This window comes from Pleurodeles waltl, chromosome 8 (genome assembly GCF_031143425.1).
Source record: "Pleurodeles waltl isolate 20211129_DDA chromosome 8, aPleWal1.hap1.20221129, whole genome shotgun sequence".
Lineage (NCBI taxonomy): Eukaryota > Metazoa > Chordata > Amphibia > Caudata > Salamandridae > Pleurodeles > Pleurodeles waltl.
In genome coordinates, this window is record NC_090447.1 from 695,163,683 (window position 1) to 695,189,645 (window position 25,963).

At 47.2% G+C, this 25,963-nt stretch overlaps 1 protein-coding gene across 1 annotated transcript in view; it reads right to left on the minus strand.

Annotated features, from left to right (window-relative positions):
• EIF2S3 (eukaryotic translation initiation factor 2 subunit gamma) overlaps nucleotides 1–25,963 on the minus strand; it is a 301,635-nt gene that overhangs the window by 236,569 nt on the left and 39,103 nt on the right. The window contains exon 2 of the mRNA XM_069204821.1: nucleotides 926–989. Coding sequence (XP_069060922.1) covers nucleotides 926–989 — 64 coding nt within the window. The remainder of the gene's footprint in view (nucleotides 1–925; nucleotides 990–25,963) is intronic.

Below are 25,963 nucleotides of genomic sequence, written 5' to 3' on the forward strand. Positions count from 1 at the left end.
GACAAACTGCTCATACAGAACAACACTTATCACAGGAAACTAACAACTATCTAACTAAGTGGTTCTTAACCTGTGGTTCGGGGACCCCTTAGAGTCCACGAAGCCCACTCAGGGGATCCGCCACTGCTTAAAAAATGAAATAAAATTAACAAATTAGTAAAGTGTGTATAATTAAAGAAGCAAAATTGAAAATAACAAAACATTCTGTAAAAGTGAAGGAATTCTAAACTGGAAGCTAACAAATTAGTATCCTCAGATTGATTTGTGGAAGCAGTACAAGTGCATCAAACAGACTATAGTATATAGGACGAGTGGCCTCAATTTAATTTTGATTTTTTATATATTTGTGCATTAAATAAAATATTTAGTGATTCGTGTACTTGTTTAATAAATGTTTTTCTGTATTTTTTTTTATTGTTTTGCAGTTCCAATCATCAAAAATGCTTAAGGTGGGGTACCGAGGTTCCAGTAATAACTTTAGGGTCCATAGATTTCAATATGATTCTGTGTAGGGTCCACTGAGCCCAATAATGATTAAGTGGGGGTCCACAGAAGTCAAAGGGGTATGAACCATTGATATAGCTCCTCTCACTGCAGGGTATTCATAAGGCATTTAATGAAATTGTATGGAAACGTAATTTACCCCTAAAGGCGAGTACCTTGTTGACATAAATGTTTGTAACCCCAATGAGAAGATAACAAAAGCTGTGCTTTTGCCTTTTACAATCAACTGTTATCTCCAAGTACTCTATTCCAGGCCTCTTATTGTATTCTGTACACCTTTCGTGCATATTGCATTAATTGTTTAGAGTCAACAAACAAATGTACAGAGCTTTTTTTTTTTTAACATTTCAATACTGGAAAATACACTCCGTCATTTACAACAGATCACTTCGGTAAAATATAAATATTGAGCATTTCTTACCGATATTGATTGTGGCTTGCCTGCTGATAATTTCCCGTGAAAGAGGAGTCAGCTTACTAACATCCTGTAGGGACAGAAATTTCAGTTACATCCTATGCAGAAGCAACACACAGAACTCTGAATACCTACAGCACACTATAAGTAAGAGTTACTATATTTCAACTGAGAACATAAGAGAAACGTACTCATTTTTCACTGATCCACAGTTTTTCATTAACGGCATCAAATACATCATGAATTTGTCATAAATATTTATGCTCCAATTTGCCACTCACAAATGACTCAATCGCTTGAAACTGAACTCCAACACGAAAACTTGCAAAAAGAAAGTACCGGACACTGAAAAATAACTTCATACATTTGAATACATATTAGAACCACTCAAATGGAGACAGTTCCAACTTGCTATTAAATAGAAAGAAATGAAGGCTTCAGCAACGGAAAAGCTTGTGTTCTGGTATTAATAAATATAAATGGCATCCTCAGCATGCCTGATTTTAGGCAAAACTTGTCCTAAATTGGGTTTACAGTTCTAAAGGCTAGAGTGGTGGGCTACTGTGCATAATCAAACCCACAAGTGTATTACAGTTAATTATTTAAATTGACAACAACCAATTTAAATGCAACAGTATGCTCTCGTGGAAGACATAACCTGGTGAGTTGTCAAAGAACCAGATATGTTTCAGAGAACAACTGAAAGACTGTACTGAGTCTCAGGGAAGAGTTGTTGGGGTTAATCCAGGGAGACTAACATGGATTAAGGATTTAAAATATGGAAAAGGAGTATGGTGCCTACCCGTGGTTCTCCATTAGGGATATGGGGGGTTGCACATTGGATGAACCTTCCAGAAACAGAGCGTTTAGCAACGGGGGTGGGGGGAGAGAATTATACAAACATGCCGGAACTGGTCCCCAACCCAGCTATCTCCAGTGCCAGCTGCGCTGCCAGCCCTGTCTCTGATGCCTAAAGACTTGCTGCTGTTTCACCATCTGACTTTTGCAAACTGCTCTTTCTGTTCTGCTCTTTCCTTGGACCTTAATCTCTTGACTTCTGTTAGCTGCTCTCTGTCCTGTTCTTTTTTTAGCTCATATTTCTACTGATTCCTTGATCTTAATCCTTGGTTTTAGCCCACTGCTCTTTGTCCTTTCTTTTTTCTGCTCATTCCTTTATCTCACTCACTCTTCTCCTGCCCGTTTTCCCACCTCCCGTCTAACCCCCTCGCCTGATCGCTCTTCTCCTGTCTAGCACCGCCCACCACGTCCCAGCACCCCTCCCTCCTCCCAGGATCTAATTAATGGAGGCCGGAGTGTGGGCACACCAAAGGCAAGCCTGTCTGCGCCCAGCACCATGACCCCTAGACCTCAGCCCAGTAGCAGATATTGCACCATCGCACTCCATGCCCTGAACATAGGATGACTGAGCAAATGCTGCAGCCACACCATACTGCACTTCACTGTAGGATCGTTGTCCTGTGCCAAATGCACCTTCTCCTGCACCAGCACGACCACCACCACATCACAAAACACTACACCGACCTCTTGTCACACCACGGCAAAAATGACACACCAACTGAACTGCTTACTCCTCAACACGCACTCCATGCGCAAGCATGCCACCAAATTATGGGATCTCCTCACCACCTTCAAACCTGACAGTCTTCCTCAACAAGACTTGGCTTAACCCCACATCTCCCCCAGACATTGCCACTGCAATTACAGACTAATATAAAATTACTCCCCAGGACCGCACCAACAAGCCAGGAGGAGGAACAGCCATCATCCACAAGAACATACAGTGCACCACCACACCCCCTCACCCCCCAATGGAACATCTCAACTTCAAGCACCACATCGACGATAAGACACCTATCAGAGGCACCTTTGCATACCGAAGCCCCAGGTATGTGTTCCAACTCTGCAACACCATTGCAGACTTCAAGGAACCCCTAGCCTTAGACTCCAAGGACTAATACTTCCTAGATAACCTAATTTTCCACATCAGCGACCCAAACACCACCACCACCACACAACTCCTAAAAAATATGAGCATCCTCGCATTGACTGAAATCATCCACAAGGTAGGACATATACTCAACCCCATCTTCACCTTCAGCAACCGCCTCAAATACAGCCATGTCACAGAACTTACCTGGACTGATCACTACATCATCCACTTCATCTCCAGCCCTAGCACCGCCACCCCCAAGATGATCGAAATCCCCCACCGGAGGTGGAACAAAGTAGTATCAGAGACCACATGCTCATCACCTCCAACCCTGCCGCCACCACCACCAACCTCGAACAAAGAGTTAAGAACGACAATGCTTGGATCACCAATTGAGCAGACAGCATCATCCCAATCAAGAACAAAAAAGGGCAGCTGGTATACCCAACTCAGAACAGCAAAACAAGACAGCAAATAGCCTAAAAGGAGGTGGCCCACCAGCAAAGGCAACTCCAACAGGGCAGCCTTCAAGACCTTCCTCAACCTCTACCACCTCCTGCTGAGGGAAACAAAGAAGTCAGTCTAAGCTGTACACATAGAAGCCAGCGTCAACAAACCTAAAGTAACTTTTCAACATCGTTAAGGAATTATCCAATCTGTCTGCCACCAAAAACATCACCACACCCTCACAGGAGCTGTGCAACAACCTCATTGACTTCTTCCATAACAAGATTGCAAACAAATACAGAAACTACGAACCCCAACCAACACCCTCAGGCTTCTACAGACAAGCCACCACCGCAGCTGAGATGATCCACAGACTGACCACCTGAAACCTACTCTCCACCCAGGACACCCCCTCAACCATGAAATTCATCCACTGAGGAGATCCCAGGGACCCATGTCCACAACACATCTTCAATCTTGGAAACCAAAAGACCGTCCAGGAACTCACCATCTGCTTAACACATCCATCACCATCGCAACATTTCCCGATGCCTGGAAACACGCCAAACTCAGACCTCTACTCAAAAAGTTTCTGACCCCCCCAGCAAACTCAAAAAACTACCTACCAACCTCCCTGACCCCCTCCCTAGGGAAGGTACTGAAAAAGATCATCAACAAGCAACTCATGACACACCTTGAGCTGAATCAGCTTCTCAACACCTCCCAATCCGATATCCTAAGCAATGACAGCACCAAGACTGCCCTGATCACAGCCACCAATGACAACCGAACCATCCTCGACCGAGGAGAAACAGCAGACCTGATCTTCCTCTACCTCTCAGCAGCCTTCAACACTGTATCTCACCACATACTGATCCACTGCATTGGACATCAAAGGGGACCTGTTCAAATGGATCACCTCCCTCCTCACCAAAAGAACCCAGTGAATCCACCTTTCACTTCCTAACCCAAGAACATCACCGGGCTCCCAAAGAGCTCATTCCCTCAGCCCCATGGTCTTCAAAGCATAAACCCCCCCCCCGGCCAACATAGTCAGATCCCACGGTCTCAACATAATTTACTATGTGGACAACATCAAACTCATCCTCTCATTTACCTGTGACCCTACCACCCCAAGAATCAACTACCACAATGCACGACAAGCATCGCCAACTTGATGATGAACTGCCTGCAACTGAACAGAAACAAGACAGAAGTACTGATCTTTGGCAAAAACATCACATGAAAGGACTCCTGGTGGCCATCAGATCTTAGACCTGGACCCATTCCTTCCGACCACAACAGAAACCTAGGAATCATTGACAACAAGCTCTCTATGACATCACAGATCAACAGTCTCCTCCGCTTGCTTCCTCACTCTACGCATGATACGTAAGATTTTAAAGTGGCTACCCCTGCACACAAGACGCATTGTGACACCTCACCAGCTGACAGGACTACGGTAAGACTATATAGGAATCCCGCACACTTCTTACTGAGACTCCAGACCATACTGAACGCTGTGGCCAGATTTATCCTCGACGCATCCTCATCACACCCACCTCAGGCAACTTCACTGGCTCCCCATACAGAGGAGATGCCAATTCAAGATACTGACACGCAAAAAAGGCTCTACACAACCAAGGACCCGATTACATTATCCGCCAACTGAACTTCCACCAACCCTCAAAAAGACTATGCTCCATCGCTCTTTCACTTGTCGAAACTCTGCATCTACTGAAGCACAAGTGGAGGGCGCTTCTTCTCCACACTGCAGCAAAGACCTGGACTAGCCTCCCCATGCAACTTCGGACCATCACCTTACCTCTTGAATTTAGGAGGAACCTCAAGACCCGACTGATAGTCAAACTTTATAAATCTTGATTGATTTACATGCATTCAGTCACTCATTCTAGCATTCATGCATTCAGTCATCCACCCAATCATGGCAAAATGCTGACACTCAAATAGCATTAGTGGCTGGGCTGGCCTGGCCCCTTTGTCACATGCTGCATTCCAAGAATGTGAACCACATTCAAACAGGCCAATGGCACAATAGGGCTGAGTCAAACCCCTCTGTGTATATGCCTGAAGAACAAGTTACTTACCTTCGGTAACGACTTTTCTGGTGGATACATTAGCTACCTGTGGATTCCTCACCTAATGAATACTCCCATGGCGCCAGCATTCGACGGAAATCTTCTTCCTAGTCTCTGCACGTCGACGAGGACGTCACTCTAGCCCACGCGACGCCGTCTGACGTCATACAGGCAATAAGAGGTCCTCGACGACGTGCCGACGTCAGTACCAACATTTTTTACGTGCATGAGAACAACCACCCAATGCAATGAAAGAGCAAGGCAACATCGCATAACCTTGTAAAATACACAATATTGCAATGAATAGCTGTAAATTTAATATAACGAACAAATATATGCAAATCATGTATGTACACAAAGATATATATATATATATATATATACATATATATATATATACACAGATAATATACACACGTATCCATATATACAACGTCTATTGCAACCTTGAAGACCAAGAGGAGCGCACTCAAGGATTACTTGGTAAGACCAGAAAGGCAACGGGGAGGCGGGTGGGACCGTGAGGAATCCACAGGTAGCTAATGTATCCACCAGAAAAGTCGTTACCGAAGGTAAGTAACTCGTTCTTCTGATGGATACAACTACCTGTGGATTCCTCACCTAATGAATAGAGTCCCAAAGCAGTACCACGCCCGGTGGCGGGTGCCTAAATGGTCAAACCAAGAAATCCTGCAGCACTGACCGTGCAAAATGGCCGTCCCTTCTGACCTCAGAGTCCAAACAGTAATGTTTCGCAAAAGTGTGAAGGGACGACCAAGTTGCGGCCTTGCAGATGTCAACCACAGGAACACCCCTGGCCAAAGCCGAAGTGGCCGACTTAGCTCTGGTGGAATGAGCTCTAATGCCCTCAGGAGGGTCCTTCTTTGCCAAAGAGTAACAGATTTTAATGCAAAGAACCACCCACCTGGAGAGTGTTCTCTTGTGGACTGCCTTTCCTCTCCTCTTGCCCACGTACCCGATGAACAGCTGATCCTCCAGCCTGAAATCCTTTGTTCTATCAATAAAGAAGCTCAACGCCCTCTTTGGGTCCAGACGGTGCAGTCTTTCTTCCTCTTTAGAAGGATGAGGCGGAGGATAGAACGTGGACAAAGTAATTGTCTGAGCCAAATGGAAGGGTGAAACAACCTTCGGGAGGAAAGCAGCCTTGGTCCTCAACACCACCTTATCCCCATAAAAAGTTGTATAAGGGGGCTTTACCGATAAGGCCTGCAACTCACTCACTCTCCTTGCAGATGTTATCGCTACCAGGAAAACTGTTTTTATAACCAAATACCTTAAGGGGCAAGAATGCATAGGCTCAAAAGGGGACCCCATAAGGAAAGTCTGGACCAAGGACAAATCCCATTGCGGCATAACAAATGGTTTTGGAGGATATTTATTTAGAAGACCTTTCAAGAATCTGATAACAATAGGGGATTTAAATAACGATGGTTGGTCTGGAAGACAAATGAAGGCTGACAAGGCCGACAAATAACCCTTAATGGTAGCCACTGCACAACCTTTCTGCGCTAGAGAGAGAGCAAAAGACAAAACGTCCGATAGATGAGCATGTAAGGGATCAATCTGCCTCTCTCCACACCACGCAACAAATTTAGACCACCTATTAGCGTAGATAGATTTAGTGGAGTGTCGCCTGGCCGCTAATATAACATCCACTACATCAGGCGGGAGAGAGAAGGAACTCAGGTTGCCCCGTTCAATCTCCAGGCATGTAGGTGCAGACTCTGGAGGTTGGGGTGTAAAACCTGCCCCTGCGACTGCGAGAGGAGGTCTGCCCTGAAAGGGAGACGGAGCGGAGGGCACATTGAGAGTTGGAGAAGGTCGGAGTACCACACCCTCCTTGGCCAATCCGGAGCTATTAAGATGACTAGCGCCCGGTCTTGGCGAATCTTCCTCAATACTCGAGGAATCAAGGGTATGGGAGGAAACGCGTAAAGCAACTGGCCGCACCAGGTTATTTGAAACGCGTCCCCTAACGCTCCCTGCATCGGATACTGGAGGCTGCAGAATAACGGACAATGCGCGTTCTCCCGAGTGGCAAACAGATCTATCCGAGGAAACCCCCACATCTGGAAGATTAAACAGACTTGATCTGGATGGAGACGCCACTCGTGGTCGGCCGAGAATTGGCGACTGAGACTGTCCGCACGTACATTCAAGACCCCGGCCAGATGATTTGCTACCAAGCAAATCTGATGGTCCTTTGCCCAAGACCATAGTCGAAGAGCTTCTCTGCAGAGAAGGTACGACCCTACTCCTCCCTGTTTGTTTATGTACCACATCGTGGTAGTATTGTCCGTCAGGACCTGTACCGACTGACCACGAAAGGATGGGAGGAAGGCCTTGAGAGCCAGACGTACAGCCCGTAACTCTAACAGATTGATATGAAACATCTGCTCCTCTGGAGACCAAAGGCCTTTGATCTCCAGATCCCCCAGATGAGCTCCCCACCCTAGAGTGGAAGCATCCGTTATGACCGTGGCCACTGGTGGCGACTGCGCAAACGGCTTTCCTTGTGAAAGATTGTTGCTCGCAATCCACCACTTCAAGTCCACAGCAGCATCTCTGGAGATCTTGACAGCACCTTCTAGATCTCCTTTGTGTTGAGACCACTGCCTTCGGAGGCACCACTGAAGAGCCCTCATGTGCCAGCGAGCATGCGTGACCAACAGAATGCAGGAAGCAAACAGACCGAGCAGACGAAGGACCTTGAGGACTGGAACTACCGCTCCATTTCGAAACATTGGAACCAATTCCTGAATATCTTGAATCCGCTGAGGCGGAGGAAAGGCTCGACTCAATGTTGTATCCAGTACTGCCCCTATGAACAGGAGGCGCTGAGAGGGCTCCAGGTGAGATTTGGGCTCGTTCACCGAAAAACCCAGGTCGAACAACAACTGAGTCGTTGACTGCAGATGATGCGACACAAGCTCCGGCGACTTGGCTTTGATCAACCAGTCGTCCAAGTAAGGGAATACTGCTATCCCCTTCCTTCTGAGCTCTGCCGCAACCACCGACATCACCTTCGTGAAGACTCGAGGTGCTGAAGTAAGACCAAACGGAAGGACCGCAAACTGATAGTGCTGCGATCCCACCATAAACCGGAGATACTTCCTGTGTGACTTGAGTATCGGGATATGAAAGTAAGCATCCTGCAAGTCGACAGACACCATCCAATCTTCCTTGTTCAACGCCAAAAGCACCAGAGCTAGGGTCAGCATCTTGAACTTTTCCTGTTTGAGGAACCAATTCAAGATCCTCAGATCCAGGATTGGTCTCAACCGACCATCCTTCTTGGGAATCAGGAAATACCTTGAGTAACAACCTCGACCCCTTTCCTGCTCTGGGACCAACTCCACCGCGCCCTTTGAAAGGAGGACTTGAACCTCCTGTTCTAGCAACAGGAGGTGTTCTTCTGAACAATAAGATGGGCGGGGCGGGATGAGGGGCGGGAACTCCCGAAAGGGAAGGGTGTAGCCTTTTCCCACAATACTGAGAACCCAAGTGTCCGTTGCAACAGTCTTCCATTTGCGGAGAAAATGCTGTAATCTTCCCCCTACAGGAGAGGAGTGAGTGGGAAATGGTGGAAGCCTAAGGCTGCTTCCCCTGCTGCACCCCTCCAGAGGATGAGGAAGAGGCAGAGTGCTGCTGAGAGGCTCCTCTGGTGCGGGCCCTCCCTCTCCCTCTAAAAGATCTATAGGGATGGGAAGAAGCAGGTTGCTGGTATCTCCCCCAAAAGGAAGAGGAGGAAGAGCCACGCCCAAATCCACGAAACCTCCTGAAAAATCTGGAAGAGGCAGAAGAAGAAGGAGCTTGGAGCCCTAATGATTTAGCTGTGGCCGTGCTCTCCTTAAAACGTTCCAAGGCCGAATCTGCCTTGGCCCCAAACAGCTTGTCCCCATCAAAAGGGAGATCCAATAAGGTTGACTGCACATCCGCAGAAAACCCCGAGTTACGGAGCCAGGCCTGTCTCCTTGCCACCACAGTTGTGCCCATCGCTCTGGCCACCGAGTCGGTTGTGTCTAGCCCAGTCTGAATAATCTGGGTCGCGGCAGCCTGGGCATTTGAAACAACATCCAAAAGACCCTGGGGAAGCTCCGTAAATGATGAGGAAATGTCATCCATAAGAGCATGAATATATCTCCCCAGGATACAAGTTGCATTGGTGGCCTTCAACGCCAGACTGCAGGACGAAAAAATCTTCTTGGACTGCGCATCCAGTTTCTTCGAGTCCCTGTCTCCAGGCACCGTCGGGAACGAACCAGGCGCTGATTTGGATGAACAGGAGGCCTGCACCACCAAGCTCTCCGGTGTAGGGTGTCTAGAAAGAAAGCCAGGGTCAGTTGGTGCAGCTCGATACCTCCTGGCTACGGCTCTGTGAACCGCTGGGGAAGATACTGGTCTCTTCCACACCTCTAGCACCGGATCCAGCAAAGCGTCATTAAACGGCAAGAGTGGTTCCGCCGCAGCTGAGGCCGGATGTAGCACCTCTGTCAAAATGTTCTGTTTTGCCTCTACCACCGGCAAAGGCAGGTCCAGAAAACTAGCCGCCTTCCGTACCACTGCGTGAAAGGAAGCAGCCTCCTCCGTGTATTCCCCTGGAGACGAAAGATCCCACTCAGGGGAAGTGTCCAGCCCACTGGCCGTCTCTAGACCATGCAGTCCATCACCCGAGTCCTCTAGTTCTCCTTCTTCCAGGACTCTTTGGTACTCCTGCTCCTCTAATAAACGGAGAGCACGTCTCCTCGAATGAAGCCTATGCTCGATACGCGGAGTCGACAATGCCTCCGCCGAATTCGAAGATCGGCGCCGATCTTCAGAAGCCACCGACGCCACGTCCGGCGCCACAGGTAACTTCGGCGCCGATGAAAAAGCACTCGGAGCGGATGGACCCAACGGAGTCACAGGACGAAATCCCGACGTCGACGGGATGGAAATCTCCGGGGCCAATCCCTCTGAAGCCACCGGAGCAGCCACCGGCGCCGACACCGGCACCGAGCCCACGTTCCCAAAAGGGAGAAAGGGCATAAAGGGTGCCGGCCGTAGAGGCGCAGGATCACCCAAAGAAAAGGCCAAAGGGCCAGCTGGAGCACCCCTTGGAGCCATCTGTTGGAAGATGGTATACATCGCATTTAGGAATGCGGTAATATCGGCTCCAGGGGTGGGGAAAGCCGGATACTGGGGTGCCTGTCTCGAAGGCGACCCCGACGCCGGCCTTGACGTCTGAGACGCCGGAGACAACACTTGAGGCTGCACCACTTCAATCACCGACGCCTGTCCAGGTGAAGTCGGCGACGCCGGAGAGGGCAACGGCGTCGATGGATGCGGCGTGACCGTGGGACTGACCTCCCAAGCCCTCCGGCGCCGATCCGAAGACCTGGAACGAGTCTCCTTGCTTGAATGGCGCTGTGATTCTTTACGGCGCCGGGAGTCTCGATGACGCCGATGCCTTGGTGAAGAAGACTTCTTGTGATGTTTTTCTTTTTTCGACTTCGCCATAAACAACTTCGCCTCACGTTCCTGGAGGGCCTTTGGATTCATGTGCTGGCATGAATCGCAAGTCGCGACGTCGTGGTCGGAGCTCAAACACCAAAGGCAGTCGGAGTGAGGGTCCGTAACTGACATCTTGCCCCCACACTCACGACAAGGCTTAAAACCTGACTTTCTCTGCGACATTCTTACTGTAGCGAAGGACTACGCAGCAAAAATACACTGTAACCACGAAAGTAACAGTTGCTCCCTCGAAGATAACCGTTTCGAATGCACGGAAAAAAGGGAACTGACGTCGGCACGTCGTCGAGGACCTCTTATTGCCTGTATGACGTCAGACGGCGTCGCGTGGGCTAGAGTGACGTCCTCGTCGACGTGCAGAGACTAGGAAGAAGATTTCCGTCGAATGCTGGCGCCATGGGAGTATTCATTAGGTGAGGAATCCACAGGTAGTTGTATCCATCAGAATGTACGGATTTATATTTATGCATTTTATGATTTTTACATAGAAGCATGGCGCGTCCTGGTTCATAAGCAGACTGATTTGAGACCACAGAGTGAAATGCTGACCTGGCGAACTGTAATCCTCAGCTTGGATTTAGACATTGACATCACACTGGCCCTTCGAGCATTGTGCCCAGTAACAAGCAGTCCTAGGGCAGGTAACCTCTGCTTCAGTAAGACTAACCCAGGCAATTAATATCCTTTTTGGGAATGGGTGGTGGTCTTCATGGCGGTTGCCACGGTCATCTTTAGGTTAACATGATATTTTGGGGCGACAGGCACTCCGCACAGTTCACGAGGAGGGAAGTTCCACGACCGAAATGCAGGCAGGGTGGGTCAGAGAGTTGTTTGTTGTGGGGCAATGTGTTTTTTTGTTGTTGTTTCAGTTATGGAAAGTCAGATATCCAATACTATAAGTGATTGAGTGGAACGACCTACTCGCCTACACGCTGTGGATCCCTCCTATGCCTGTGCAGGCAGAAAGAGCGAACATGGACTGGGGGACAAGTTCAACGAGAACCAGTCATGCAACATATTGAGACACTCCCCAGATGTTCTGCTACAGGAGATTCAACTCATGGGTAACTCCTGTCATGCTCTGGATAGATGGGGATATAAAACGTTGTACATGCATGTTAACACCTCCACGTAAGAAGGATTGGTAATTCTACCAAAGAAGTCTTGCCCCCTTTCACTCCAACGCACTTGGCCTGATCATAGTGGATGATATGCAGCCCTCACAGGAACCTGGGAAGGGACGACTATAAATGTACTCTCTGTATATGTCCCGCCTTCATGAAGTTATGTTTCCTGACCTAAGGAAACAGTTACTCACACTTCCTGACGGGGACTTACTAACAGGGGGAGACTTTAACACTTAAGGACTACATGGACCGCTACCCCCCCCCCAAGCCAGCAAGTTCCACCCATAGGCCGCTCTCCTATTTCCTGACTGCCCTGGACCTTATTGATGTACGGCGTACCCTAAACCCCACACACACCATTTAAATTCCAATTGAGGGCCCCTGGCAGTCTGTCCTGTATCAATTACTTTCTTGCTTTGGCCCACTGCTCCCTCGGATACGAAGCTCTATAATTTGGCCAGGGGTATCTCGGACCACTCCCCTTTGTGGGTGGTTTATGGTCCGTGAGTAGGCAAGAGCACACATCGGCAATGCTGAATCCCTGGTACCTTAAAGCACCAAAAATCAAGGCAGGATTAATAGAAACAACGGAATGCTATTTTCTGGAAAATGAATCCTCAGACTCTGTACAAATGCTTTGAAAGGCCTAGAAAGCGGTGGTTAGACGGCAGGGACTCTCCTTGACCGTGGGGCATACAAAAAAAAAAAAAAAAACATTTTGTAAAAAGAGGGCAAAATTGGAGGCACTGGAACAAGAGATAATAGACCTTGAGGCTAACACTGTGGACCAATGCAGTGCTATTGATACAAACACTTTGGCTCTTAAACAACAGGAATACCATGATGTGGCAACAAATATGGCCAGGCTGAGAAACAAGGCAGTGCAGCATCGTCCTTTAAAAGGTAGGCGATAAAGCTGGGATATTACTGGCCTGGCTTGACAGGAAGGAGAGGGCAACGATATGGGTGAGGGGCATTTGCTCAGACACCAAAGCATTAGTGTGCAAGGTCTTTGCCACATATTATGCACAGTTTTATTCTCCCATGGCGACCACAACGGCCGCAGACTCCCGGGAACTCGTGGTTAGCATCAAGCTCCTAACACTCAGTTCTGAAGATAGGGACTCCTAGAAAGGGACATCTCCGAGGGGAAAATAGTGGGAAATAGCAATAAGAGTGTTGAGATCAAGTAAAGTGCTGAGTTCCAAAGGCATCCCTATGGAACTACATAAGCTCAAAGCCCCCACGCTCGCATTCGTACCTGAAGCAGATGTACAACGAGTTGTAGGGTGGGGCTACTCACAAGAGAGCAAAGACTGTCCTCCACAGTAGTCATACACAAAGAGGGCAAACCAGTGAAAGACTGCTTCATAAATGCCTATTTCCCTCCTTAATGCCGAAATTATAATTTTAGCCAAAGTCTTGGCCTTACGACTTATCCCGGTCATTACTACATTAATCCACCCAGATCAATCCGGCTTTATGCAAGGTCGCAGCATAGCACTGACCTGGATATACGTGCTCATCCAACTATTTATACATGGGGCAAGACTTTTTTTTTTTTTTTTTTTTTTTTTTTTTTTACACGTTCAAGCAGAATGTCAATTGGCAATTATAACTGTCCTACTTGGTAAAAAAGGTGCTAAATGCAACACCTATGGCATCATTATGTTAGGGTAGGCCTTGCTAATGTTGGTACTTCTGATGCAGGATATCCTGTACAAAGTAAATGACCTTCTGTTTGATTGGTCCACCCTTTCCACTCCACTACAGGCAACACACTCAACACAGAACAAATTGGGAGAAAATCGTATTACATTCTCTGTCATTGTTATCACGTGGGCACATTTCTTTATTGTCACTTTGAGACATGGAATGTAGGATGGCAAAGGCGTTTCATATTCAGGTAGCCTCCATCAGATTAAACATACCAATCCCTTCTGGTATAGAGAAAAATATGTTTTACAAGTAGAAACTATAGCCCTCAACACAAGTCTATGGAGTTAGCCAACTTAAACTGAGGCAGACACAACAAGGGCAAGAAAGCCAACACACTAGAACAGACAATGGCATGTCCAGACACCTGTATACTACTGGAAAGTCAAAAACATAAATAATGCAAAACACCAACTTCCCCTCCATCATTCCAGAGATAGCAGAATGACTGCCTAGCACTCCTAGAGAAGGTTGAGAAAACCATTACAATCAGCTGGTCCATTAGAGTATCTGGCATTTTATTTAAAAGAGCCACAAGAAGAAAAATATAAAAAGATGTACCTCTTTCAAATAACCATCTTTCTGTCACTGGAAGAAATCAATATGGTAGCCCTACTTCAAATGTGTTTTTTGATATGGGTAGGATATTGTTACTACTCAGGACCTGCTCTTTCATACACCCATTTAGGAAGGCGAACAGAGGTTAGGGCAGCAGTTAGCAGTCATAGTATTCAAGTTAAGTGTGTCTCCAGAATGTCATTAACTAGTTTCTGGGTGCCAGTGGCTCCGCAACTATATTCAGGAGTTCAAGTCTGCACATATAGCAGTGACTGTTTCATCCTCTCCTCAGACAACCCATGGTTAAGTTTTATGGGAACTCACAAGTGCACTCTATAGTTCTAGAAGTTTGTAGGGCATTCTCAACCTTGTGGTCGCCTCCACAAACGTTGCCACTTAACAGGATTACTATCAGAGTCCCTGCCATGGCTCCTATAATCTGAGAACTGAGGCCTCAAGATAAGCCACTCTGTCAACTAAACTAGATGATTTGCCTGCTGCTTTTGAGATCTTCCTGTGCCTGGTGCCTTGAGGGTACAGTGGTGCCCCTACCACTCTGCCATTTCTCCTGGCTCCACCTCCTTATCCATACCTTATGCTGCCGTAAAGCAACTTGGGCTGTGGTTAATGCTAGGTGCCCTCTGCATCAAACGTCTTCCATTGCCTGAGAAGAATGCTGTGTTAGCAAGGAACCCAAAGGGGAGAATTCATGGTGGTATGTCGACCAGTGAGAGATTTCCTGAAATTAACACACCCGTTCCGAGTCATTTGAGGGACCCAGAATGTGGAGATACAGACACCAACCACATAGAAGTCACTTTGATTTTAGGCAAATCATAACTGAAACACACAAAAAAGCAAAGGTTCAAGATTCTCTGAGGAAACAAATGTGGAGTGCCCCAATTTAAGGCACCTAAGAATAAGTACATGAGAAATCGGACATGAACCTTATTTTGCATGGTTCACACCAAACAATGTCAAGAAGACAAAATACTGACCTTAGTTTATTTCCAACCAGAACACACCCACATTGACCAACATATGTTTACTGTTTAGTCCTCCCATATGCAAGATGATTAATGTACAGTTAGGGATTGACTTTTAAAACAAAGAGTCTGCATTGATCATTGCAACATAAATACACCATTAAACAAGCATTGGCAAAGCCAACAGGGATCGTCTGAACTAGAGTTATTGGCTTTGTCAATGTATTTTCACCATGTTATACAGCCGCATGGCTGCACAGCATGGCTAAAAGTTAAGTTTGTGGCAAAGAGCGATGATGCTGGCTGCTTAATAGTAGTTTTTTTCTTTATTTTTTAATTCTGGTGGGTGAGGTTGGCTAAAACAGACAAGGGGAGTGAGGAAACAGACAAGCCAGACAACGAAAAAAAAACATAATTGTAAAGCCAGATGCAGAACCTTACGTAGGGACAATAAGAGATGGTGAAAGGAGGGACAAATATGTAAGAAGGTAAAAGGGGGTTGATGGCAAGAAACTGGAAGCAGAAAACGTGTTAGACAAATACGCACTGAGCCCGATATTATAGGATGCGTTCTGTTCACCTATGATAAACACATAACAGCGCAACTTGTTTAATCATCTCTGGAGACACCACTGGGTTAATGCTGTGTGGTGCCTCCACAATGTGTACATAGGTGTAGTCTGCTTCATATGTTTATAAATTCAGAGGGTGTGACAAACACTGTATTGGAAAAAAAAAAAAAATCCTAAATTGTATTATTGTACAATCTTCGTCTCCTTCCTCCTAAACGAAAGAGCAGTTGAATCAGTGCTCAAGAGCATGCGTGTTGATTACAATAGAACTCTGTGTTAAATTCACTGAGTTTACTGCAGCTAGTGAGCAATTTATTCAGAGAACTCCATTCTTTAGCCTTTAGAGGCGGACAGCATTTCCGTGTTTGCTGCGTTATTTCCATGCTTCCTGTCATGCGGCTCTTAAATGTAAAGTAATTTTGAGCAAATAATGCATTCTGAAGGTTTGTTGCCAATCAGCACAAAGTTAACATGGACTGTTGTACAGAGAAATATACATAGTGTATGTTAAAGGTGACACAGAATATTAGGCAAGAATCAGGTTACATTAAATTTAGGAAAATGGTGAAAACTTGGCTCTTTCCTCGTTCATTTTTTTGGTACATCAAGATCAGGGTTTTTGATTTAGTTAGTTTCTGTTTCTTCTATTGGATGTTTTTCTATCTTCATTATTTCTGTTATCTTCTTATCCTCTGTCTATTTTTACTACGTGCTTTCTTCCCAGCGCTTCGATGCTCTTGAGTAGGAACTCGCTTTATAAATCCCGAATTACATTACATTACATTGTAAACCACTGTTTTGCCTTTTATTAGTTTGGCAAATACGGTGAAAGTAGGAGCACAGCTAGCAGAGGTGATCTTCTTAAGCAATGCTTAAGGGAGAAGTCGTGGTGTAAAGGCTAGAACTGCCGACTTTGAGTTTGAGGATCCAGGTTTGAGTTTCGACGTGGGCTCAACATCTTGTGAATCTGGGCAAATCACTTACTCTCACGTGCCTAAAATAGAACAAGCATTTGCAATGCAATGGGTCTTGCATTTGCTCCAGTTAGAGCTATTGCCACAGTAAATTCCTCACTGGACTTTTCTTGCCACATAAATTGCAAATGAAAAGTTTAACAGTTGACATAAGCACGCAGATTCAAAGCTTCATGGCTGCCATGAGTGTGAAGGAGAGACACAAAAGGAAAGACGTTCGCTCACAGTCAAACATACTGGCAATCATGCAATTATCCATTTAATAAGGTCAATGCCCCAAGGCGGTAACCAAACCTCCCCAAGGCAAGACAAACGTGAAGCTTTTATCGATGATAAAGTATTTTTGAAAGGCAAGCCCATGAACGAGAGAAGGTGATGGGCATGAGGTGGGCGTGTCTAAAAGCCCACAATACTTACAACAGGTCAAAGTATTGTGCAAGGTGTCAGTCTGTGAGTTGTGTATATTGTAATGGATAGCTCTGCTATCCCTCGCGTTAGCCTGTGGGCTCTGGGTCTGGTGCAGGTATCAACCTATGAATTCTGTATATTGTGATGGCTAGCTCTGCTGTTCCAGGCATCAGCCTGTGAGTTCTGTATTTTGTGATATCTAGCTTCCCTGTCCCAGGCATCAGCCTGTGAGTTCTGTATATTGTGATGGCTAGCTCTGCTCTCCCACGTGACAATCTATGAGTTTTGTGTATCACATCTCACTTAACATGATACCTAGTCCTGCTGTTTTAGGAGTCTCTCTGTCACAGCTCATTAGCATGTGATATGTCGCTGCTATTTCAGTTCTGCCTGCCACTCTTCTTTAGCCAGATAGTAAGTGCTGCTAAGCAACTTGTTTGACTAATAGTTTGAAAGGGAGTGATAGTTCTGCTGTGAAAAGCCCCTGTGTCTCATATTTTTTTGATACAAGGGTTGCAGCTGCTTTCTAAGGCTCCTGTCAAGTACAACACTTTAAGATGAGAGACTGTACTGCTAAGCCATCTGCCGATCATATAGCTCTAACATGAGAGATAGTTCTTTTGTTTAAAGCTCCCATTCATCATATTTCCTTTAGATAAGCGGCAGCATTGCTACCCAAAGCCAATGCCCAGTAAATCTCTTTAACACGACAGATGGTGATTTTAAGGCCATGGTCTTTCACAGATCTAATGTCAGAATTAACATCAGAGAGAGGCTGCCCTATGAAATGGGAAAAATATGGGAGGCTTGGGCAACTATTCAGGGCTCAGGCATAGACCGCAGCCTGTGGGAGGGTAAAGAGGGTGGACAATGAGATGAGGAATTCCATCCTTCGTCTAGATAGTGAGAGGACGGGTAAAGGGCAACGAAAGACTAGACAATAAGCTTTTTTATAACGATGTGAAGTAACTCATGAATGTACCATTTATGTATTCCTTGATCCAACAGTGTGAACCACTCTTTCTCGTTTGAACAACAATAAAAAAAAATTAAAAAAATTATAATAATATCAGAGATAGTTCTGCTCTCTAAAGCCCACAGAAGACATGTCTCTTTCGGATGAGGGGTAGCGATGCTGGCTGAAATTTGTATCTATACAAATATTATAACCAATGAGAGATCACTTACTCCAGGCCTGTATTCTTGCCAGCTGCATCACAGTAAAGGGAATCTGGAGTTTAAGAACTCGTCATGTACATAGGAACAGAAACATACCGGTTTCCAGTCAAACCACACAAGCACAGCCTTTGATCCCACTGAGGCTCGTAACAAAGGAACCAGATTTAAGAAGCATTGCTTTACATCCCACTGTGGCATTAGGGGAGCAGACCCAGAAAATCTCTGACTTTCACCCAAGATACAGGAACAGATACACAACAGAAAAACACATTATTTCATCCCACTGGGGTACGAAATACCGGGAGCAGACACACAAAAGGCACATCCTTTCATCCCACTGAGACGCGTAATAAAAGAAAAAACTGCGAAAATGCTGCATTTTAAACCATTGACTCACGCAAAACAAGGAGCAGACACACAAAAAGCACAGCATTTAATCCTACCGAGGCAAGTAATATGAAGAACCATAAATGATAAAAGAACATTGTAAAGTAATGGCTCCCTGTTGCAGTTACCCCCCACTTTTTGCCTGATACTGATGCTGACTTGACTGAGAAGTGTGCTGGGACCCTGCTAACCAGGCCCCAGCAACAGTGTTCTTTCACCTAAAATGTACCATTGTTTCCACAATTGGCACAACCCTGGCACCTAGGTAAGCCCCTTGTAACTAGTACCCCCTGGTACCAAGGGCCCTGATGCCAGGGAAGGTCTCTAAGGGCTGCAGCATGTCTTATGCCACCCTAGGGACCCCTCACTCAGCACAGACACACTGCTTGCCAGCTTGTGTGTGCTGGTGGGGAGAAAATGACTAAGTCGACATGGCACTCCCCTCAGGGTGCCATGCCAACCTCCCACTGCCTGTGGCATAGGTAAGTCACCCCTCTAGTAGGCCTTACAGCCCTAAGGCAGGGTGCACTATACCACAGGTGAGGGCATATGTGCATGAGCACTATGCCCCTAAGCAAAACCTTAGACATTGTAAGTGAAGGGTAGCCATAAGAGTATATGGGCTGGGAGTCTGCCTAAAACGAACTCCACAGCTCCATAATGGCTACACTGAATACTGGGAAGTTTAGTATCAAACTTCTCAGAATAATAAACCCACACTGATGCCAGTGTTGGATTTATTAAAAAATGCACACAGAGGGCATCTTAGAGATGTCCCCTGTATTTTTCCCAATTGTTCAGTGCAGGACTGACTGGTCTCTGCCAGCCTGCTGCTGAGAGACGAGTTTCTGACCCCATGCGGTGAGAGCCTTTGTGCTCTCTGAGGACAGAAACAAAGCCTGCTCTGGGTGGAGGTGCTTCACACCTCCCCCCTGCAGGAACTGTAACACCTAGCAGTGAGCTTCAAAGGCTCAAGCTTCGTGTTACAATGCCCCAGGGCACTCCAGCTAGTGGAGATGCCCGCCTCCTGGACCCAGCCCCCACTTTTGGCGGCAAGTCCAGGAGGAGATAATGAGAAAAACAAGGAGGAGTCACTGGCCAGTCAGGACAGCCCCTAAGGTGTCCTGAGCTGAGGCGACTCTGACTTTTAGAAATCCTCCATCTTGCAGATGGAGGAGTCCCCCAATAGGGATAGGAATGTGACCCCCTCCCCTTGGGAGGAGGCACAAAGAGGGTGTACCCACCCTCAGGGCTAGTAGCCATTGACTACTAACCCCCCAGACCTAAACACGCCCTTAAATTTAGTATTTAAGGGCTCCCCTGAACCTAAGAATTTAGATTCCTGAAACTACAAGAAGAAGAGGACTGCTGAGCTAAAAGACCCCTGCAGAAGAAGAAAAGAAGACACCAACTGCTTTGGCCCCAGACTTACCGGCCTGTCTCCTGCCTTCTAAAGAAACCTGCTCCAGCGACGCTTTCCAAAGGACCAGCGACCTCTGAATCCTCAGAGGACTGCCCTGCTTCAAGAAAGACAAGAAACTCCCGAGGACAGCGGCCCTGCTCCAGAAAGACTGCAACTTTGTTTCAAAGGAGCAGATTTAAAGACCCCTGCAACTCCCCGCAAGAAGCGTGAGACTTGCAACACTGCACCCGGCGACCCCGACTCCACTGGTGGAGAACCAACACCTCAGGGAGGACCCTCCGGCGACTCCAAGACCGTGAGTAACCAAAGTTGTCCCCCCTGAGCCCCCACAGCGACGCCTGCAGAGGGAATCCCCAGGCTCCCCCTGACCGCGACTGCCTGACTCTGAAATCCCGATGGCTGGAAAAGACCCTGCACCCGCAGCCCCCAGCACCTGAAGGAACGGAACTTCAGTGCAGGAGTGACCCCCAGGAGGCCCTCTCCCTTGCCCAGGTGGTGGCTACCCCGAGGAGCCCCCCCCCCTTGCCTGCCTGCACCGCTGAAGAGATCCCTTGGTCTCTCATTGAAAACCATTGAAAACCTGACGCGTGTTTGCACACTGCCCCCGGCCGCCCCCGCGCTGCTGAGGGTGTACTTTCGGTGCTGACTTGTGTCCCCCCCGGTGCCCTACAAAACCCCCCTGGTCTGCCCTCCGAAGACGCGGGTACTTACCTGCTGGCAGACTGGAACCGGGGCACCCCCTTCTCTCCATTGAAGCCTATGTGTTTTGGGCACCTCTTTGAACTCTGCACCTGACCGGCCCTGAGCTGCTGGTGTGGTAACTTTGGGGTTGCTCTGAACCCCCAACGGCAATAAATGAGGAACACACACTCGGAGACAAATCCAGCCAATAGGTTTTGTTGTAGAAAAATATATTTTCTTAGTTTATTTTAAGAACCACAGGTTCAAATTCTACATGTAATATCTCATTTGAGAGGTATTGCAGGTAGGTACTTTAGGAACTTTGAATTAGCAAAATAGCATATACAGTTTTCACATAAATGTCATATAGCTATTTTAAAACTAGACATTGCAATTTTCAACAGTTCCTGGGGGAGGTAAGTGTTTGTTAGTTTTTGCAGGTAAGTAAACCACCTACGGGGTTCAAGTTTGGGTACAAGGTAGCCCACCGTTGGGGGTTCAGAGCAACCCCAAAGTTACCACACCAGCAGCTCAGGGCCGGTCAGGTGCAAAGGTCAAAGTGGTGCCCAAAACGCATAGGCTTCAATGGAGAAGGGGGTGCCCCGGTTCCAGTCTGCCAGCAGGTAAGTACCCGCGTCTTCAGAGGGCAGACCAGGGGGGTTTTGTAGGGCACCGGGGGGGGACACAAGTCCACACAGAAAGTACACCCTCAGCGGCGCGGGGGCGGCCGGGTGCAGTGTGCAAACAAGCGTTGGGTTTTCAATAGGTTTCAATGGGAGACCAAGGGGTCTCTTCAGCGATGCAGGCAAGCAAGGGAGGGGGGGCTCCTCGGAGTAACCACCACCTGGGCAAGGGAGAGGGCCACCTGGGGGTCGCTCCTGCACTGGAGGTCAGATCCTTCAGGTCCTGGGGGCTGCGGATGCAGTGCCTTTACCAGGTGTCGGGTCTTTGAAGCAGGCAGTGGCGGTCAGGGGGTGCCTCGGGATTCCCTCTGCAGGTGTCGCTGTGGGGCTCAGGGGGGTCAACTCTGGCTACTCACAGTCTCGCAGTCGCCGGGGAGTCCTCCCTGAAGTGATTGTTCTCCACAAGTTGAGCCGGGGACGTCGGGTGCAGAGTGCCAAGTCTCACGCTTCCGGCGGGAAACGCGTGTTGTTTCAAAGTTGCTTCTTTGTTGCAAAGTTGCAGTCTTTGGGGAACAGAGCCGCTGTCCTCGGGAGTTCTTGGTCCTTCTAGATGCAGGGCAGTCCTCTGAGGCTTCAGAGGTCGCTGGTCCCTGTGGAAAGCGTCGCTAGACCAGTGTCTTTAGAAGTGGGGAGACAGGCCGGTAGAGCTGGGGCCAAAGCAGTTGGTGTCTCCGTCTTCTCTGCAGGGTTTTTCAGCTTGGCAGTCCTCTTCTTCTTAGGTTGCAGGAATCAGAGTTCCTAGGTTCTGGGGAGCCCCTAAATACTGAATTTAGGGGTGTGTTTAGATCTGGGGGGTTAATAGCCAATGGCTACTAGCCCTGAGGGTGGCAACACCCTCTTTGTGCCTCCTCCCTGAGGGGAGGGGGGCACATCCCTAATCCTATTGGGGGAATCCTCCATCTGCAAGATGGAGGATTTCTAAAAGTTAGAGTCACCTCAGCTCAGGACACCTTAGGGGCTGACCTGACTGGCCAGTGACTCCTTGTTTTTCTCATTATCTCCTCCGGCCTTGCCGCCAAAAGTGGGGGCGTGGCCGGAGGGGGCGGGCAACTCCACTAGCTGGAGTGCCCTGGGGTGCTGTAACAAAGGGGGTGAGCCTTTGAGGCTCACCGCCAGGTGTTACAGTTCCTGCAGGGGGAGGTGTGACGCACCTCCACCCAGTACAGGCTTTGTTACTAGCCACAGAGTGACAAAGGCACTCTCCCCATGTGGCCAGCAACATGTCTGGTGTGTGGCAGGCTGCTAAAACTAGTCAGCCTACACGGATAGACGGTTAAGGTTTCAGGAGTCACCTCTAAAGTGCCCTCTGGGGTGTAGGTTACAATAAAATGTACAATGGCATCAGTGTGCATTTATTGTGCTGAGAAGTTTGATACCAAAATACACAGTTTTCAGTGTAGCCATTATGGTGCTGTGGAGTTCGTGCATGACAGACTCCCAGACCATATACTCTTATGGCTACCCTGCACTTAGAATGTCTAAGGTTTTGCTTAGCCACTGTAGGCGTATAGTGCTCATGCACTTATGCCCTCACCTATGGTATAGTGCACCCTGCCTTAGGGCTGTAAGGCCTGCTAGAGGGGTGACTTATCTATACTTCATAGGCAGTGGGAGGCTGGCATGGCACCCTGAGGGGAGTGCCATGTCAACTTAGTCTTTTTATCCCCACTAGCACACACAAGCTGGCAAGCAGTGTGTCTGTGCTGAGTGAGGGGTCCCCAGGGTGGCATAAGACATGCTGCAGCCCTTAGAGACCTTCCCTGGCATCAGGGCCCTTGGTACCAGGGGTACCAGTTACAAGGGACTTACCTGGATGCCAGGGTGTGCCAATTGCGGAAACAAAAGTACAGGTTAGGGAAAGAACACTGGTGCTGGGGCCTGGTTAGCAGGCCTCAGCACACTTTCAAATCAAAACTTAGCATCAGCAAAGGCAAAAAGTCAGGGGGTAACCATGCCAAGGAGGCATTTCCTTAACAAACATGCTTTCGTCTTACCGAAGCTCATCATACAAGGAGCAGACACACAAAAACAAGTGCCGATTCAAAGCAACATGGCCATCCATGTAGCAAGGTCGGTGTCCAAGGCAGTAACTAAACCGCCCCAAGGCAGGACAAATGTAAAGCATTTCCCAATGATAAAGGATTTTTGAAAGGCAAGCCCATGAACAAGTGAAAGTGAAGGGCGTTAGGTGGCGTGGTTAAAAGTCCACGTAGATAACAACACGTCGGAAAAGCTGTGCTGCTGTGCTCGATCTAAAAATGAATGCGTCCTTGTGTAATGTAAGTGGTGGTCATGCAAAGCACTCCAATACCTGCAGGTCGAGTTTGTGCTACAAAAAAAATGGCAAGTAAAAAAAAAAAAAAAAAACATGCAAAAGGCATGTGAAGTGTGGGAATGATGACTGCTAAGCTCTCTATATATATGTAAACACACACATATATATATATATATATATATACACACACACACACACACACACACACACACACACACACACACACACAGTAGGAAGTTGGCTCTGTATGCACTATTTCAAAGTAAGGAATAGTATGCACAGAGTCCAAGAGTTCCCCTTAGAGGTAAGATAGTGGCAAAGAGATAATACTAATGCTCTATTTTGTGGTAGTGTGGTCGAGCAATAGGCTTATCAAAGGAGTAGTGTTAAGCATTTGTTGTACATACACACAGGCAATAAATGAGGAACACACACTCAAAGACAATTCCAGGCCAATATGTTTTGTTATAGAAAAATATATTTTCTTAGTTTATTTTAAGAACCACGGGTTCAAATTCTACATGTAATATCTCATTTGAAAGGTATTGCAGGTAAGTACTTTAGGAACTTTGAATAATTACAGTAGCATATATACTTTTCACATAAAACACAAATAGCTGTTTTAAAAGTGGACACAGTGCAATTTTCACAGTTCCTGGGGGAGGTAAGTTATTGTTAGTTTTAGCAGGTAAGTAAATCACTTACAAGTCTCAGGTTTGGGTCCAAGGTAGCCCACCGTTGGGGGTTCAGAGCAACCCCAAAGTTACCACACCAGCAGCTCAGGGCCGGTCAGGTGCCGAGGTCAAAGAGGTGCCCAAAACACATAGGCTTCAATGGAGAGAAGGGGGTGCCCCGGTTCCAGTCTGCCAGCAGGTAAGTACCCGCGTCTTCGGAGGGCAGACCAGGGGGGTTTTGTAGGGCACCGGGGGGGACACAAGTCAGCACCGAAAGTACACCCTCAGCAGTGCGGGGGCTGTTAGAATTCATTTTGAATTGCTTCGTTTCTTTTACACGTGTAAGTTTGAGCTTTTGTTGTCTCTGAACGCACTGTCTATCACATATGTTATCTTATGTATATTTGTTTAGGTAAAATAAGCCTGGTTCCACGCCATGGGCTTGCAGCTGGTTTCTTTCCCTAACTGGGGCACTGTATTCATTATAATTGTGTGTTCAAATAACTAACTGACCTCGGCTGTGGTATTTTGGGGAGGGAAAGGCTGATATCTATACCTTTGAACAACGTAATCCTTTGAAGGGTCTCAAGAATGTGGGGAGTCAGGCAGCTGCAGAAGGGAGGCAAGGACAAGGCTGGGAATGGAACAAGTGTGTGGATACTGATTAACTCCTTAAAAATATCTGTATGACGTATATCATTAGTTACACATTTTATGTATCCTTTGATGTATGAGTATAAATATCACTGTTAAACGCTTTATGTCAGCACACTTTACTTCGGGCCTGGGATGCCAGTGGTAAACCTGTCCTCTTTGCTGCAGCAAAAATAAACAGACCTTTGGTCATTGATTTTTCACTCCGGCTCTCCGTGTCAAAACTCCTTTGTAAATGCATTTGTAAGTATCTGCAAATATGTGCATTTGACAATTTTGGCGCCCGAACAGGGACCTTCCAGTGGATATCTTCAGTAGCTCTGTCACGAGACGTGCTGCCAGTGGGGGGACGCCGTTCCGGAGGTGTAGATTCCAGGGGCCCCTGCACAAAGACTTAGTTTCTGAAGCAGCTGCATCTTATCCACCGGGCAGGTTTCCCCCCGTTTTCTCATGATGTCCCAGCGAAGTCCCTGAAACATCGGTGTTTATCTTGACGGATTAGTCTGACACGGGCGGCCGGAGAGAAATCCAGGAAAAGCAGATAGTCAGGTAAGACTGTTCCTCGCTGGCTATTTGTCTGCTTTAACTTGCATTTGAGAGAATAATTGTTTTTGGATAACTTATCATTTTTGGGAATGATTAGTTCTTGGTAAATTTGCATTTGTACAAGGTACCATTTGACAATTTGTATTACATGTGTTTTTCTTGTTTGAGTAAT